This window comes from Mauremys reevesii, linkage group 8, assembly GCF_016161935.1.
Source record: "Mauremys reevesii isolate NIE-2019 linkage group 8, ASM1616193v1, whole genome shotgun sequence".
Lineage (NCBI taxonomy): Eukaryota > Metazoa > Chordata > Testudines > Geoemydidae > Mauremys > Mauremys reevesii.
The window spans coordinates 15,960,824-15,979,306 of NC_052630.1; the positions used below are offsets into that span (position 1 = coordinate 15,960,824).

Here is an 18,483-nt window from a genome sequence, read left to right on the forward strand (position 1 = left end):
CAAGGACATTTTGACCACGTGCAGTACTATGCTTGCTGATAGCACATCATTGCTGCTAGTAGGTCTGCAACCGTTGCACCTAAGCCATTCATAAAGAGTTCTGGACTTTCAACAGGATTGCCCCAAGTGCCAAAGCAGAAACAGTTTAGACTTCACCAAATATCTAAAAGGGAATAAATGCTTCCTTAGAGCTGTTGCTCTCAATCAGGGAAAATACCTGAGATGATAGCTACAGATGTTAGTTGCTTCCCCCCGCCCCTCCCCACCAGTGGAAAATACTGGTGGGACCTCCTTTGCACAGCGCTGCAGTGTGACAGTCCTTTGAACCATAATTTCCTTTCTTTTGAAATACATCAATTGCCAGCAACTTGGTGAGGATAGGGGAAGTTATCTAGCTTACCCGTGACCTGAGTCACTCAGAAAAATGCATTAAGTTAAGATAACATAATGTACCAGTACAACCAGGTCTGTCAACAATAAATAATACCCTTGTTGCCAGCTCATGGCCCTGAATACTTTGGCTAGTACATTTTTCAATGCATTCTACTGTACGCATGACATTAAAATTTAGTGCACCCCACCAGCTGCTCTGGCCTCAAGACATCTGGTCACATGTCAGGGCTTAGCAGTATTCCTGCAGAGATCAACAAACAGCATAGAGTTGGTGTCTCTCTCTGAGTTTTCATCATTCTTTGCTTAACACAGGTTTCTTTGTAGGTAGAGAAACAAACATGTTTTTTAATTGAATGTCCCTGAAAATAAATGTGTTGAATTTATTGCCTGGGAAGTGGAAGTTTATAAAACTAGAATTAGTTTTTGTGAACTAAAAAATGGGTCAGAAACAACTTGGAAGGTTTGCCAGATCTCAAACTCCACTGCATTTCCCCATCTTTATTTAATACTGATTTCAAGTCAGCATAGCAGATAAATATTTACTGCTCCCGTGTGCTTACTCTGCAGAGAAGCCTGACAAGTCATTACCCTATGTTAAATTACGTCTGGTCATACCATGTGGTATACAGTATCCAGGCAACCCATTCATAATCTAATTTAACACAAAACATGGATTTACTTCCCCCCACCCCATCCCCCTTCTTCTCTGAAAGTGAATGTAGAACTTATGCAAGGAATTGGGTTGACAGTCCTGGAGAACTAAGTCCTCTGTCCAACTGCAGGACACATGGAGCACAGATATCAACAATTCCACATAATATCGCAACATATCACCACCCTGACCTGGGAGAACCATCTCTAGATGTGCGGGGGAATTCATTCGTTCTGCCCATTCAGGTTTTTTCCCCACTTTGTGCTCAGAAAGTTTACCCATTAGCTTTCAATTTGGTAGGCCCAGACCACCAGCTCATTTCACAGAACCCACTGAACTTTCATCACATGGCTGAATTTTGGTCATTACTGATGTGGGTTGGAGCAGAATTACTGACCTAGAGGATTAAGGCTCCATTGTCTATTGTCACTTCACTGAACCATCCAACCTTCACTTCCCCTACTGGTCCTGTAAGGTGTACATTAGCAAGTTAACATTCTTTTAAAATTGGAAGAGCAAAAGTCCAGTTGCCAGAAGTCAGTTGGTATCCCAGCATGCATTGGGACACGAATTAATATGCTGTTTAGAGCATTTCTACACCATCTACCAATTTTTCCCTCATTATTCATATTTAAAATAACTTACACAAGCATTAGGGATAAAGCATGAATGTGAAAGCACTGAAAGCCTATCCATGTAAATGAATATAAGTATATTTGAATATAAGTACATTTGCTTTCAAAATTTATGGCCCAGAAAGGAACAAGAGGTTAAAAGAAAAATACGACAAATGCCAGCAGAGACATTAAGGGGTCTGGATGTGCAGGGACAGAGCTAACAATGCTTAAATAAAAGCATTTGTAACCAAGATCAATATTAAATGTACCTTGGGATGAGAATGCCCCTGCTTTGGAGGTTATGGTATTATTTTCTAGTACAGAACATGATGAAGAGGTATAATTTATAGTAAATGAGCATATAAATAAAGTCTATGGAACTCAAGGATGTAAAAGATGAATCACACATTTGTAGCATAGCTTCCGTAACCTAGAGTTGTAAAGAATTCTCTTTTTGTGGAAGAGTACCCATGTTATGGATCAGGACGTCACGTAGCATCCTAATTTATCCAAGAAAGGAACAAAAGCTGCTCAGTTACAAAATTGTAATTCAGACTTTGAGCTTTCAAAGAATCTAATAATGAATAGATTCCTGCAGGCTGTGGCATTGGGATTTTGGTCAATACCACTGCCTTTCCACATTTGCAAATGTAGTCAAGTCACTTCAAATAACAGACATTGCAGCGCAAGCCAGTTCTACAGTTTATACTGGAGGATCATATGCTTGTGAAGCCATTAATAATTCAGTCTGTAATAATTAACATAACCATGTAAAGTCATCTAGCAGTAACAATGCAATGAGAGAGCAATTTATTACACTGATGTATTACATGATAATGGTAATGAGAAATGAGCAGAGCTTATTTTGTAAGACTGAATAATATGGCATTTATAAATGCACCGAGTTTTGCTAAACTAAGGGATCATTAAAAATGCTATGAAACATTTCAAGTGCTTTCAGAACTGTTCAGCCTCAAAATAGTTCAGTAATAGCTACTGGACGTGGGTCCAAAATCCAAACAGGAGTACTGTGAACACAGATGTCTGTACATTTATAAACACAACATTACTGGGACTTAGAAAATTCAGGGAACATAAGAATGGCCATACTGGGTCAGACCAATGGTCCATCTAGTCCAGTATCCTGTCTTCCAACAGTGACCAATTCCAGATATTTCAAAGGCAATGAACAGAATAAGGTAGTCATCAAGTGTTCCATCCTGTGTCATCCAATCCCAGCATCTGGCAGTCAGAGGCCTAGGGACACTGAGAGTATGGGGTTGCCTCCATGACCATTGTGGCAATAGCTATTGATGGACCTATCCTCCATGAACTTGCAATTTTTTAAAAATTCAGTTATGGTTAGGGTTAGCATTCATGAAACTCTTGATACGGGACTGGGTAAAAATAGAATGTGACTTAATTCCTTTTAAAAATCTTGGAAATATTTTGACATCACAATGATTGTGTGTATTCAAGCATGTGTTGTGAAACTGCTTAACACAGTGTGTGAGATGCAGCATGCAGTCAGAGGTTTTGCTGAACGGAGGAACATGGTGTTTGTGTGCACAGTTCAAACCTCCCCTTCCCCATTTGTTTGAGCAAGAAAGAATAGCAATGAGGCAAGCTAGTGATATGGTCTATGCTCCATGTGTGTGAGGAGATAGCAAAAGAGGGAGAAAATACCATTCAGTATGTGAGAGGGAAGACAGTGGTGTTAAAGGCACCAGTAGGAGAGGGAAGAGAGAGGAATAAATCATGCTCCATTTGTGGTAGAGGAGATGGCAATAGGGAGAGAGAATAGTATCCACGACAACCCCGTGTGAGAGAATGAGGTCTATAGGAAGCTCATGTCTCTGTCAGTGATGCGTTGGTGTCAAGGGGGCAAGTGGCAGGAGTCCTGTAGTGAAGAGGCGAGTGTGAATTCTGATTGCTTTAGCCATCCATATTGCCCAGGGAGGCATGTGAAAAATTTCTGAGCAGAACTTAATCTTTGTCTCCTTTCTGCATCTCATTCCATAAATGCTGCCTTATTCTCCTTGCTGTACACTGTATTGACTTCTAACAGGCACAGAGAATGTTGGCTGATTCTCCTTCTAGGTTTACACACTTGTGAATACCTGTGCCTGTATTGCAAAGTACATGATTCTGTCCTACTCATGCCTTGTGGCTGAAATGGGAAGGAGAGATGAAGCGAGTGTACTGAGATTTCATGGCACTTTCTTGGTTCCAAGTAGGAAGTAATTTATTTTGGGTGGCGGTTGGAAGGAGATCTCTCTAAAACTGGAAAAGAGGAAAGGGAATAGGGGGAGAGAGAGTGCGCAAATGATCTGCTTATCAAATTGAGCATTGCTGTGTTCAAACTGTAATCATCTTTTATCTCATTTCTCCGCTTTTGAGTTCTGAGGTAGTGTCGTCTTCCTTTTTTGTGGGTAGAGACTTTTTGTTTTGATTTTGTTCACATTACAACCTGAAACAGACCCACTTTATTTATGAACCATTATTCTCTTGGGTAGGTCAATCTCCTTTAGTTGGCTTTGGTTAATAAACCCTTGTGGTGAATAGAGTGCCTCCTAGTGGCTGAATCAGTAGCATGTGCTTGTCCTTTTCGACAGTCGGTGCTAGTTGGTAAGGGACACCATATATTACATTGCAGTTTATTATCTCAGTAACCTGAGCTTTTCCAGGATTCAGTCCAAAAGCCTGGGTAACTCACAGCACTATAGTATTTATACTTACAGAGGCAATTTCTCAGACATACAGAACTGCGATTAAAATACTCATTGCTTCCTGATACTGAGGGAAGTCAAGGGTAACATTTTCAAAGGCACCTAAATGACTTTTTAATAGGATTTTGCTCCTAAGTCACTTAGGGTAACATTTTCAAAGGCATCTAACTCAAGTGTAGAGCATTGTCAGAGGCCTCTCGTCTGCCTGGGTGTCCTGGAAAGGTAGAAAATGAACACTTCTTGTCTACTTGAAGAATAGAGTTGGTCACACTCTAATTCACAGCTCTTGTTGTGCAATCTAGAGTTGCTTAGTGCTAGCTATCCTGTCTTGTGGCTTCTTCCTGAGATGAGAGAGCAGGAGAAAAGAGGAAGGATAGTTACATAAAAGCTTAGTTTAAAACTCAGCGATACCCCTGACTGAAGTCTTCAAATTAGGAAGCTCTGGAGAGGGTGATATAACAGGCCATAAAGAATCATTAAGAAGTGGGGTAATAGGGTAGTAGAATTTTCACATACAAAACCTAATCGGAGGAATTCAAACACATGATTCAACAGCGTCAGAATTTGTGGGAAATATCAGGTGGAATCATTTTGATCTAGCCTTAACAAAGAGTGTAGGTAAAAGCAATCATAGCCCTGGAGAAAAATGTGTCCGATAACGGCAAATGCCAGCTGTGTGTATAAAGCGCCTAGCTGACTGTTTACCTATAATTAGAGATTCTAAGGTAATTAATAGCCTTTTTGTATTACTTCTGGCACTTTCTGAATCATCACTGTGCAACTTTAGCTAATAATCTTCTTTTGTTAGATATAAATATGTTTTTACATTCTTATGCCGACAACGCCAGCAGTCAGACAATTGGTAGCTTTATGGACTGGTTGCCTGCTATGTGAGTTTGAGCTCCCAATGAATGTTCTGGGAATTACAGTAATCATTGTGATGCTACTATCCATACTTTTCCAGAGAGCACATTCCTGGTTACAGTTGTTGTTACTCAGGCTCAAGTGGGTGCATGTATGAGTGTACTTCCATGTTGTCTGCATGTACAGAACTGCTTTAAGAGAACAGCTTATGCAATTAAATATACAATTTAATAGAGACAGTAACAATATAGCGTGGTTATGGCTGTAAGAACAATGGGCCAAAGTTTTCAAAAATGACTGGTGATTTGGGGTGCTTCAGTTTTGGGGTGTGAAACTGGAGACACCTTAAGAGGGCCTGATTTTTCCCCCCTAAAATGATGAACACTCGGTAAAAATCAGACCCCTCTATGCTGTCACAAATTGGACACTTAAAAAGGGAGGGATCTAGAATCAGTAGCCGTTACAGGTAATCTTGACCCCTGAATGGTTTTTAGGTTGCACCGTAGCCGAGTGGCTTTCTAGTTTTTTTTTTTTTTAATTTGGCATTTTGTTTATTTGTGTGTGTGTACTGTATAGATAACTTTATATCATAAATATACTTGGATCTATATATTCTGTCTAGGTATAGATTTAGGTAATTGGACTAATGGTGCTTCATAAATAATACATCCTAATCACTATAAATTGAACGGTCTTTTATTCTCTATCAGATAAATTTCTAATTAACATGTTACTGTTAAAGTGGTAGCAAGGATGTTGGAACAGTTTGTATAGTGGGTGTGCTGAGAGCCATTGAACCAAGCTGGAAACCATGTATATGATGGGAACCACTGCAAGGCAGCGGGTGCTGCAGCACCCCCAGCACCTCTAGTTCCAGCCCCTCTGAGTTGTAGTGCTGCTCTCCATGGAGCTGCCGAGCCCATCGTGTTACTGGACAGACCCCTGGAGTTTGGTGGAAACACTGCCCACAGCATGCGGGGCTGGCAGCCAGGACAGTTGTGAGACACCCAGATATGTGGAGTCCTAGTAGGTGCACAAGGAGGAAGTAGCAAGTTGTACAGGAGAAAGCAGTGGTGCTCTGAAAGCTGACATGAGAGGAGAGCTCAAACCAGCATGAGAGGGAAGGAAACAAAGTTTGGGTACCAATAAATTATCTGAGATGTCTCTCATAAGCAACAAACATTAACAAATATTAGTCTTAATTTGAATCCCAGAGAAATATCCCCATTTAAGCAAGTTCTCCAGTTTGGTGGAGAATACTGTGTGTATGCATTTGTTATGTATCTATGTGTACATTCCCCCCCGTCTCTCTGGTGACACCAGCAAAATCTTTACTTTTCAGATTGTTTTGATTGGATTGGAATAGCATTGACCTTGGGTGGAGGCAAAAGCTTCAATGGGGCAGAAGGACTTGAAATGTGGACATTGAAGGTTGCTCACTTAGTTGAGAATAGCACATGTCAAAGGTCCAACTACTTGTTTTTAGGAGGATTTGAAACATTTCTGATTCAAACTGTTTTTCTGGGAGTAGGCTGTGGGTTGGAACATTCAGCCATTTAGAATTTAGTATCCAGAAAAGGGTTAAACTATTTGGGTTTTCCTGGCATCAGTCAATTTACGGAGGCTGAAGTTACACTGGTAACGCTCCAGTTAAGTCTGTACTTTTCCACATGGCTGAGCCTGGAAGAAGCTCATCCGGAGTTTCAGGAATGTAAACAATTGTAAAATTTGTGCCAAAGATGAAATAGGGATTATTCTGATGTTTCTCTTATCTACTCTTTCCCCTTCCTTACAGTGTTGCTAATAATCACAAACAGAATCTAATGACTGTTGCTAATCTGGGTGTGGTATTTGGACCAACGCTGCTTCGACCACAAGAAGAAACTGTTGCAGCGATTATGGACATCAAGTTTCAGAATATTGTGGTTGAGATTTTAATAGAAAACCACGAAAAGGTAATGTTTTCCCCTTACTTCTGAATTTAAATAAGTTTATAATAAAGAATTTGCCTCCATGACAACCCCAACACAAATTCTTCAATAAACCACCTTCTCTAGATGATCAGTACACAGCATTGCAAGAGACAAGATCACTTCTCTCAGCTAAAGGAAAATCGCAATTATCCCAAACTAATCCAGCTCATAGCTGCCCTTGGTACTTTGTATCCATGAGGAGTGTGTTTGTACAGCACCTAGCACAATGGGACCCTAGTTCATGACTAGGGCTCCTATTAGCTACAGTAATACAAATAATAAATAGTAACACTGGGATTCTGTTCCCTTTTTAGATGCTGAAGCATATTATTTCAAACTGAAATTTCCCATGAGGGAATCGTACTTTCAGTTAAATACTAGGGTGACATCCTGGTCACATTGAAGTCAGTGGTAAAACTACCTTGGTTGTCAATGGATATGTCTACACAGCAAAGAAAAAACCCACAGCTGGCCTGTGCCAGCCAACTTGGGCTCACAGGGCTCAGACTGCGGAGCTGGTTCATTGCTGTGTAGACTTCTGGGCTTGGGCTGAGCCCAAGCTCTAGGCCTCTCCCACCCCGCAGGGTCCTAGAGCAGGGTCTCTAGCGCGAGCCCGGAAGTCTACACAGCCAATGAAACAGTTCCACCATCCCAAGTCAGCTGGCACAGGGCAGCTGTGGATTTTTTTTTTTTTTTTTGCTGTGCAAACATACCAAATGGGGCTATGGTTTTTGGGGGGTAGAAATAACAGCAGGGAGGAAACACAGGAAATGGAATAGTATCTCCAAATTGAGTTTTAGTTGAGCTGAAATCACATAAACAACAATTCTAGTAACTTATTTTTCTGATTATCTTGGCTTGAGCCTATTTCATGGTCCCTTTTTAAAAGTCCCCTTGTGTTATCTTTTAAGTTGGGCAAAGAATTTTGCTAGTTTTGAGAGGTCAAGTGATTAGGACATTAGTCTGGGAGTTGGGAGCTCCTGTTTTCAATTCCCTGGTCTGCTCAGACTTCCTGTGTGACCGCAGGCAAGTCACTTTGCCTCTCTACGGCTTTCAGTTCTCTATTTGTAAAATGGGAATAATAGCTCTTCCCTGCTTCACAGGGATGTTCTGTGGATAAATACATCAAAAGACAGTGAAATGGCTATCACATAAAGGAGGCTTAAAACGGCCAAAAGCAGTTCTAAAACAAGTAAATTTTCAAACACATTTAACAAGTGGTTCTCTCTCTGGGTTTTTTTGTTTGGTTGGTTTTGGTTTGGGAAGTGCTGCTTAGTCTGCTGGAATGAAGAAAAGAGACCACACTTCCTGTGCTCTGCCCCAAGCTTTGATCTGTGGCATATGCCATTTTAGCATGCTTTGACCTTGCCCAGATTGCTTGTAATGTACTTTGAAAGCAAAGCATAGAGCTCTTAGTAGGATTATATGGGTAATTAAAGGAAATCACTGGAAATGAGGCATCTTCAGACTAAATGGCTAAACTAGTGGGCTAGTCAGAATATCACTGTTCCATTAACTATCAGTTGATTGTCTGAAAAAGAAATTTTCTACATTCTAATAAGCCAAAATGCATGATATTGGTGTCCCATCATGTGAGATGCTCAATACCTTCAACTCTCATTGAAGAAATTCCTAGCTCCCAATTCAGTGTTCTGGGCACAAAATCTGTGTCTTTCAGATAAGTGTTTGTATTGCTTAGTGAGAGGGCCACCACCAATAGCGGGCTTGGTGGATTTACCATTGAGTATTCAACCTGATTAGTTTAAATTAAACAGATTGCTCTATCACCACAGATGTTTCTAGGCAGACGCTGCTACAGACCCACGCTAATTTAGTATGACGAGACTCTGTTTAGAAAGACGTCACAGTTTATTCTTTCTCCAAAGCTCTAGCAGAAGTGCACGCACGCATCTGACACACCAGCCATTCACAACATATTACTAAGACAGAGGACCTTCACCTATCTCTCTAAACAGATGCAGGAAGCCAAGGGTGATTGTTAGTGATGTTCCATTAAGTGTGGAAACAATGTGGTGAGAAGAGAATGGGGAAAGCAGTGCAACTCTGATTATTCTCAGAGAAATTGCTGTTACGTGGCATGTAAACACCTTTGCATTTATTCAGCTCAGGGGAGCTATTTTATTTTCCTTTCCTTTCTTTTTACTTGGAACTGAATAGAAATCATTGCTTAATTATGAAATCGCCTGACCTGAGGAGCGAGCAGTGTGAATAGCAGGTAAATAACCCTACAGGCCTCTGTATCGCTCAGTAGCATCCGCCACTGGCACACAGTGCATGGTTCAGCAGTCCCTAGCAGAACAAACCCAGCGAATCTTATTGTATTTCACACAGTTGCCTCTAATTTTTTTTAATATTGCTAATAAGTCAAAAACGGTGTCATATTTAGAGCTATTCCTTGCCCCCTTGCAGGGAAGAGTTTTGACATCTGCGTCACAAGCAGTGGGGGTGATGTTATGAAGCCTTTTTTTCTGCCCTTTCTTGGTCATGATTTATTAAACCCTCCCATGAATCCCTTAATGAAATTGACTGATTCTGTCTGAATAAAGTCTCTCACTATGCGAGCTGAATGCTCCATCGGCTGGCACTCTTTAAGGAATCGATGACAGATTTCAGATGACTGATTGCATCCTTCTAGACTAGAATTCTAATCTCTGGTTGCCTATTAGGCTTCCTTTTGTCTCCTAGTATTCAGGGATGGTGAAATTAGCATATTCCCATCACCTGTTTAAAAACAATTTGTGGCAACAACACGCCTGTCTGAGACACGAGTCAGTTGTGTCCATCCAGCAGCAACTAATTCTGCTGATGTTTGCCGTCTGTCACGTGGCAAAAAGGAGGGTGTTGCTCATAGATCAGCCTGGTTCAATTCACAGTGAGAGGACAGCATTTGCAAACTATCCTCTGTATTTGTGGAGCACTCATCACCATAGTATCTAACGGCTAATGGGCTTTCCTGTCCATTCTTTTGCCTTTCCCCCAACAAAAAGAAAAATCCCTCCTTATTTCAGTCAGAATTCTTGTATTTCCCCTCAGTGGTCCCGCAAAGGCACCCATTCTCAGGCATCCAGCTCCCCAGCCATTGCCTTTCTTGGGTGGAAACCTGCATCTCTCTCCCTTCTGACAATCTCAGCCACTGAAGAGCTCAGCCTTGCTGTCTCTTGCTGCAGCTCTTTTACTCTGTTGGGGAGGAAGGAGGACTGAGAAGGCATTTTCTTACTGTTGCTGTGTCACCTCCTCCGCTCCCTCTCCTGCACAGTTTTAGGATATGATGGTAACTGGTAACCACATTGAAAGCTATATGAAGGGGTCAGTTCCTCAAGTGGGTGAGAAAGAGGAAAGGGAAGGCAATATCTAAGAATAGTCCTAACTGTCTCTTTGCACGCAACGTTGGCAGATCATGAAGCCGAGCCCAGAAGGCTGATAATTTATTTACTTTGCTTTTTAAATCCAGGTTTAATAGGCTGGATAACTCCACCGGGCCCTGACTGTTCAGTAACAATTGGAAGCCTCACGCAGCACATCTTTCAGCTGTCAAACTATTTCCATTTGTAGGCTTTAGAAACATAATGTGCAGTGTTGGGGTTTTTTTTGTGGGGGGGAGAAGGGTGTCTGGCAGGTTTGCATTTCATTAGTACTATTGATCTTTCACAATGTAATTAGTGACAACTGATCTCTAAAGCTATCAATGGAAAGGCTTGTTTGGGAGGATTTCAAAGTGCTAAGCCTCGAACTGGCACTCTTTGGAAAATGAATCGCATTTGTGCCACTAATGCAAGGAAGTTGCATTCTACATGACTACGGGTTAGTGTCACCATTTAGCATGGATTCACTGTGAATTATCCTCTAGGGGAGGAAGATAGTAGTACTGAGGGAGAAACTTTTTAAAACTTAGTATCCTTGTCATGTTGTTGTTTGCTTCTTTAAAGTTGTCACCTTACAGTATATTTCTTAATATTAATTGGTGAGAGCTGATAAAAGCCTTCCCAGGGGAGATACCATTGCATGTTTACTGCAGTTGCTTTACATTGGGGATTCACATGTGGAGTGATTTAAACGCCTCCATTTAAATCAGAGGTGCCAAACCTACAGACTGTGGGCCGTGTACGGCCCACCAGAGCATTTCATAAGGCCCGCAGCCTGCTTCAACACAGTATACTAATGGCCAATCCATTAGCATTTTGTCACGCTTACATCATTTTAGTTTACACAAGTGTGTAAATAGACAATACTGTACACAGAAACAACCTACCCCAATACATACAAAACAAGCTGAACTTACAATATAAATCAATACAGGTGACTTTAAACCTTGTTAAAATATGCAGCATCTGTTTGGCCCACACAGGGTTGTGCTGAGGTTTATGCGGCCCTCCTGTGTAATGAGGTTGGGCACCACTGATTTAAATCAGCAATTTTAGTCCACTTTTCCTTTTGTACTTCTGTTATTTTCTAAAGAAAGGTGCATTTTCATTGGTTGATATAACAATTAAAACATATTGATTTACAGTGGTTCTCAACCTGTGGCCAGCTGGCTGCTTGTAGCCCAGTCAGCACATAGCTACAGCCCATGTGACATCCTCAGGTAGTATATATATTGTGTGAATATGACCCACATAACACATAGAGAGCTGCATATGCAGCCCACAGTGGTAAATAGACTGAGAACCACTGAACTAGAGTCTTTACAGAGACAAAGTGGGCAAGGTAATATCTTTTATTGGACCAACTTCTGTTGATGAGAGAAACAGCAAGTCCAATAAAAGATACTACCTCACCCACCTTGTCTCTGCAATATCCTGGGAGTAACATGACTGCAACTATATTGCATAGATTTGGTACATCTTTTTTTGCTACCAAGGCGGGCATTCTGTAATATTTACATTTATTTAAGGCAGGATATATCTTAATATTTTCAGATTCTTATTACTTATACATTATATGTTAGGAAATGGTAAATGCTATATTGCTTATTTACTAGATGATTAACTTTTTGCTCATGATTTGTGTCAAATTGTGTTAGGATAGTAACTGGGATTTAATAAAATCCACAGAGGCGCATATTATATTTAAAAAAATTTCAAATATACCTAAGTAAAAAGTGACTAGAGCGTAAGTTCCTACTCACCTAAGTCTCTTGAAAATGAGACAGTCTTCTAAGTTACTTAGGCTGTCCTTCAAACTTTTAAAGCTAGTAGATCTCATCCTCCCTCCCGCTCTCATTTTTATTCATAGTCTGGAAGAGAGAGACAAGTTTTCCTGCTTTTTTCAGCTCCAAACTGATTTCTCAGCTTGGACTGAATTAGTCCAAATGAAGAAAATATTCTTTCTGTGCCTGCAGACGAGGCTACTGCTGTCAAAAAGCTGGTTTAGCACTTCAACAAACTCTGGTTTCAGGTGCTTAGCAGTTGAGTAGTTTGACTTTCTTTAAAACATCATCAGCAAACATGCACTATTTGAATGGTTCACCTCCAGCCTTGCCATTTGTTGTTATTGGCATGATTGATGAGTAATTATTAGATGCCTGTGTCATAGCAGCAGCATATTCTTTGGCAGTTAGGCATCTGCGTTACCGCTTTGGGTTGAGTATATAAACATGAAAATGAGGTGGAGCTTCTTTAGTGCCTGCAGTTTAACTTCATTGTTGGATATTTTTCTTCAATGTCTCTTGAAGATCTTCCCAAATTTCAGCAGCATCAACAATACAGCAGCAATCTTCCTGCAGTTTGTCCAAGGCTATGGAAATAAGTTCCAGTATATTCAGCACATCTTCTATATTTCTCTTTAATCCAATGTTGACTACTTTGGCTGTGATAATTCCATTTGGTTTATCACAATTTTCTTCACCAATTGTTATCAGAATAGGCCATTTCTTAATAAATAGGTCAAAACAATCAGTCTCTGAGTTCCATCTTGCATCTGAGGGGAAAATTAATTTGGATCCTCCTGTTCTCTTTGGTGAAGATGAAGCACAGTGGTTGTTAACGGAAGTATTTTGCAATTTCAGCAACGTTTTCCTTTATTTCTGGAGTTGTACTTAAATCTTTGTCTGAAAGATGCATCAAATGAGCACTGCACACATATGTGATGTTTCAGGTTCTCTTCATTATCTTCTTTTAGATATCTTCTGATCTTTGCTACATTTGCAGCACTGTGACAAAGCTACATACTTGAATTTTTGTTCACAGTTTGTTATAGCTTTTACTGCTCCTTTTAAGTATCCTGCGATATGGGCATCTCCTGATGGATCAGTTGTTTCTGTCAGATAGACAACCCCATTTTCTGTTGTCACACAAACACACATTCCTGTATCATTTTGTACATTGGTCCACCCATCAAGACTCAGATTAACAAATTTCACACCAATATTTGTTGCAGACAGTTCAGTTTCCTTCTCAGACACTGTATCCAGCAACCTTCAAGGAGTGTTTGCTCTGCTGCTTGGAGTGTAGCCTGATTGTAATAATTGAACCACTTAATTAACTATTTGTTCTGAACAAGATGAAAAGGAGAATTTGTTGCATAAATGATGAACCGAGCAATCTTGTAATCTGTGGAGTCTTGCTGGCATTTGTTGGTCCTGATTACGAACTCATCCATGTTTTTACTGGATGATGAAGTTGTCTTTTTTTTTTTTTTAATATAGGTAATTTACTGTCTGGCGTACGTTTAGTTGCGGCACAGCTGGTGGTACCAGTAGATGACTGAAGTTGTAGATGTTGCAGATGATGGATGTTCATAACCCCTTATATCTAAGATAAACCCTGAATAAAATGGTGTATAAAATAAAAAAAGTGGCACTCAGTCACTATTATGCAGTGCACAGCTTTAAAAAAAATGACAGACTCTTGCTGTGGGGTTAGTCACCAGATTGTCATCCCTTGCAGTGGGAGCTCTCTCAGTGGCCCTTGGCCCCGTCACTACATTCCCTCTCTGAGCTGGATCAAAGATGTTTGATCTATAACATTCTGCCTGCTGCTGTAGCTTCACAGTTGTTCATACTAGATTAAAGCTAGCTTGGGTATGTCTACACATGCTGCTACAATCAAACCTCCCAGTTGCAGTGTAGATATACCCAAAGAGACACAGCGGCAGAGCTATGATTATAATTTGCTAATCCTGGCAGCTAGTCCCTTGCTTTAGCTCTTAAACTGCTTCTCTGTATGTTAATTGGAGCCTTTATGTGTGAATAATAAAACACAGGTTTACTGTGTGGAGAATGGATTTTGAGTGAGTGCTACGTTTAAACACTTTTACGTAAGGATTAATCTCAGCTTTGGGAAGTGGAGTCCCCTGTTTGAGTCCAGCAGCAGGGCTGTCTCCACATTTTCTGTTAAAGACCTGTAGCAATTTAAAAAATGTCAAAGTCAAACATGGAGTAAATTATTTATTTACCTTCTAGTCCTTCATTTCTTCATGGCCTGAAAAGGAGCCGGAAACAGACATCAGCACTTTCTTAAATTTAGCTATTTATTGACTCCTCTCTTGTCCATTGTAAGCAACTACTTCTACCTTCAATGCTACATGATTCTCAAAGGCGACATAGATACTGGATTTCAATATCCGTGCTACTGTGCCAGATGGTTTCCCCCTCTGTCATCGATTTTATCTCAATAGGCCCAATACCCTTAGAATTTGAAAGAGCAGCCTTAGCAAAGCTCTCCTCCTTGTCTTCTCCAGTCTTCAGAATAGAGGTCTTCAGAGGTAGCTGACTGCGTCCTCTTGGAGTTTCCCAGGCTTCAGTAGAGCAACCACTGTTGCCTGTCGCCAGCTTGTTGGCGCCGCCAGACATTCCCGTTCCCGTCTCCACAGATTCTTGAGAAACTCTGGATGAATGCCATCGACCTCTGCAGCTTTCTGGCTTTTGGTTTCGCAGCATTGATCTCCTTAACAGAATATGGGGAAGAGAGTGGGGATTCCTCCGGGCATTGTTGAAGGTTTCTGCAGAGTTCCTGCTGCATCTCCTGGCGTGTAATCTTGGCTGTGGGCACCTTGCTGTTAAAAAGAAGATGAGACGTAACAGCATTTGCTGTCACTTTTGCTGAGCATTGTGTTACTGGCTGGGATCCTCCAAGTTGCTGCAAAAGAGTCCATGCCTTACGGCTCAAATGCGTGAAATCAAGGCTTTAAATGGTCTCTTTCCACCTTTCTAGGCACACCGAATTCAAGGACTCAAGCAGCACAGTGGCTTTATCTGGGTTACCGCTCTTTTCATATTCCCTCAGGAGAGAGTCGTATTCTTTTGTTCAGCATGAGGTGAAAGCCTTGTGGTGACCCACACGGGATGCATTTCTTAGGGTAGGTCCATACTTACCCGCCGGGTCGACGCGGAGAGTTCGACTTCTCGGAGTTCGAACTATCGCGTCTAATCTAGATGCAATAGTTCGAACTCCAAACGCGCTCCCGTTGACTCCGGAACTCCACCACCACGAATGGCAGTGGCGGAGTCGACGGGGGAGCCGCGGAGTTCGATCCCGCGGCGTCTGGACAAGTAGGAAATTCGAACTAAGTCACGTACCTTAGTTCGACTCCCCCCTCCCCCCCGTAGTGTAGACCAGGCCTTAGTGGTCGATGTTAGGATGTTTGTAAGACGACCAAAGGTATCGGGTTTGAGCCATGGGACCTGAGATTCTGTTTCTGAAGTGTAGGCAGGTTAATCAACCTTGTGGAAATTCCAACGTGGCTTTGACACAGACTGCAGAAGAGGCACTTCCTGGCCATTCTGGAGGTTGATTGGGCAATGTTGACTATGAGGGAAGTGGCTCAGGATGGTTCTTGTTGTGGCCAGTGGGACACCTGCACTATTACGGGTCACAAAACTCAGGTCAGGGTTGTGATCCGTTGTCCACCTCCCAGACTGAAAAGATCCAGATTACTTCAGATCATAGAGCAGGTGGAGGTTTTAAGGAAGGCCCATTCTGTGATCTGCTCCCCGGCTGTGTCATTTGAGCGGTATCCCCAGTCTTTGTGATGGCTGTTAAAGTCACGTATGTAGATGGCCGGATGAGGAAAGGAAGATAAGATGGGATCAGGCCACATGATGTTAGGTGGCTTGTATTGTTTACTATAATGATGTCCCTAATTCTAACCATGTTGATCTCTCTTCCTCTGGTCGATGATTCTTCCAAAATTTCCACATCCTCTAATCCATTTCTCATGTACGCTGCTAGCCCATGTTTTAGATAGTTGACAGCAGCTATTTTAGTATAGCCATAGATTTTATGTCTGGCAGCTTTATCTTCTTTCAAGTGTGTTTCTTGGAGGGCCAGAATGTCAATGTGATGGTTTTTGAGGGTCCTCGAGAGGTAATGTGCTTTTTCCCTGGACATCCCTTCTACATTAAATTGGTATATTCGGAGGACTGGCCCAACCGTTCTTTTTTTATCGTGGAAAGGGCAGTTTGAGGAAGTATAATCATTGCTATGTTCACCGGGAGGTTGGTAAAATGACATCCAGTGGCCAATTGATGACACTGAAATGTTGGTGGATTTGCACAAAACACAGCGCACAAAAAACGCCGGCACTTAACAAAGCACCACGTGAAGGTTGTCGTCTTGCTCCCACTGTGCTGAGTAAATTAAGCACACAGAACCACATGATCGAGCTGTGATCATTAACAGCAGTTCAACATGCTATTATCCTGCTGTTATCCAGGGCTGCAAATTGTCTATAAAATGACTGTCTTGATCTGCTAAAATATGGACTTTTGCAGGGCCAGCAACACTTTTAATTTTTGGAGTTGGTACACCACGGAAAATACGAGGGGTGGGGGAGAGAATGGTGTTATAAAAACTTTTGGTTTAATAAAAGAAGCTTATAAAAAGCAGAAAGACCATTGGGGAGGGTATTTTCTGAACCTTGTATGACAGAAGTGACCTCAGTGAATGGAGTGTAGGCTACAAAACCAGATACATGTCACTCTGTAAATAAGTATTTAGCAATCTGCAAAGGGTAGATTAGATGGAAACAATGATAAAGTTGATATAGCAGCTGAAAATGTGTAGCCTCTTTTGCGCAAAGTGATCTCCAGTTCTGCAAAATTGCATCACTGAATTTATGAGCACAAGACTCAGTGATTATGTGATATCACCCATTGTGCGAACATTAGGATCAATTAAAATTTTTTAACTGCAAGGCAAAATTATGGAAGATTATCATGGATGAGATGCTACGCTTATAGGTTTAATTAAATTGGTTTATAATGGGTTCCAACAAAATTAAAACCACACGGTCTCGGTTGAGCCTTATTTAGTTAGAAGTTACATACATATTTGCTTTAAAGCATGTGACTGGTTTTTCTGTTTTGTTTTTTTGTTGGAAGTTAATTTTCAACTCTCTGTGAGAAACAATAACACACAATCCAATTAGAAAATAATGTTTTTATTTTTCTTTTTTGTTTGGGGTTTTTATTAGTGCAACTTCCATGCAGAGTGTTGTATCAATGGGAGATCTAAATACAGGAGCAAAAGAAAGGAAGTTAAACATTTATTCTGATTAAGGAATTCCTGTATGGGCAAGGCTAGTCATTAGTCCTACCATTTCAGTAGATAAAAATCCCTAATGGAGCAGAGTTGGGGACTAGCATCTTGTAACACATCTCTTGTCTCCTGGGTCAGGTGACCTAGAATACAAGAAAGTGGGAGCTTTGGTGGATCCTACTTCAAGTGTCAGTCTTCCGTTTTGGTATGACAAGTTATACCAGTGTTGTAATAATTTTTTCTCGTTGAATTGAATGGGAAGCTTTAAGAAACCTAGACTGAAAAAGCAAATGTGTCTGAATCTTAGGTGCAGGACTGGCTCTAGGCACCAGCAAAGCAAGCACGTGCTTGGGGCAGCACAATTCCCGGAGGGGGCATTCTGGCCATTCTTTTGTGTGTGTCTGTGTATGTCTGTGTGTCTTGGGCAGTTGTACTCTTGGAGCTTGGGACGGCCAATTTTTTGCTTGGGGTGGCAAAAAACCTAGAGCCGGCCCTGCTTAGGTGGTCCACCCCCTGTACCGGATGAGTTAGTCACAAGGAGAAAGGGATGTGTATCAGATACCCAGGGCAGCCATTGGTTGTTGGTCACTCCTAGGGAGCAAGAGTAGCATGTGAAATGGACCAAGCTACTTGTGAGAGCAATTGTGGCTTGGCACTCCTTCAGCTGATACATAAAGCAAAACTGTGTGAATGAATGTGTGAGTTAGATATGTAGATCTTGAAAAGGAGCATTCAGGTAGGAATACACGTTCTGTCTTG

At 41.3% G+C, this 18,483-nt stretch overlaps 1 protein-coding gene across 6 annotated transcripts in view; it reads left to right on the top strand.

Moving 5' to 3' along the window:
- Positions 1-18,483, top strand: part of ARHGAP26 (Rho GTPase activating protein 26) — a 302,495-nt gene that overhangs the window by 213,968 nt on the left and 70,044 nt on the right. For 5 of the 6 annotated variants that reach the window (XR_005583882.1, XM_039485733.1, XM_039485732.1 and 2 more), the window contains exon 18: positions 7,051-7,210. The exons of the other annotated variant lie outside the window; for it this stretch is intronic. Coding sequence is in view for 4 of the 5 variants with exons in the window: in XM_039485733.1 (XP_039341667.1) it covers positions 7,051-7,210 (160 nt within the window). In the remaining variant the exon portion in view is untranslated. The remainder of the gene's footprint in view (positions 1-7,050; positions 7,211-18,483) is intronic. 6 annotated transcript variants of the gene reach the window in all.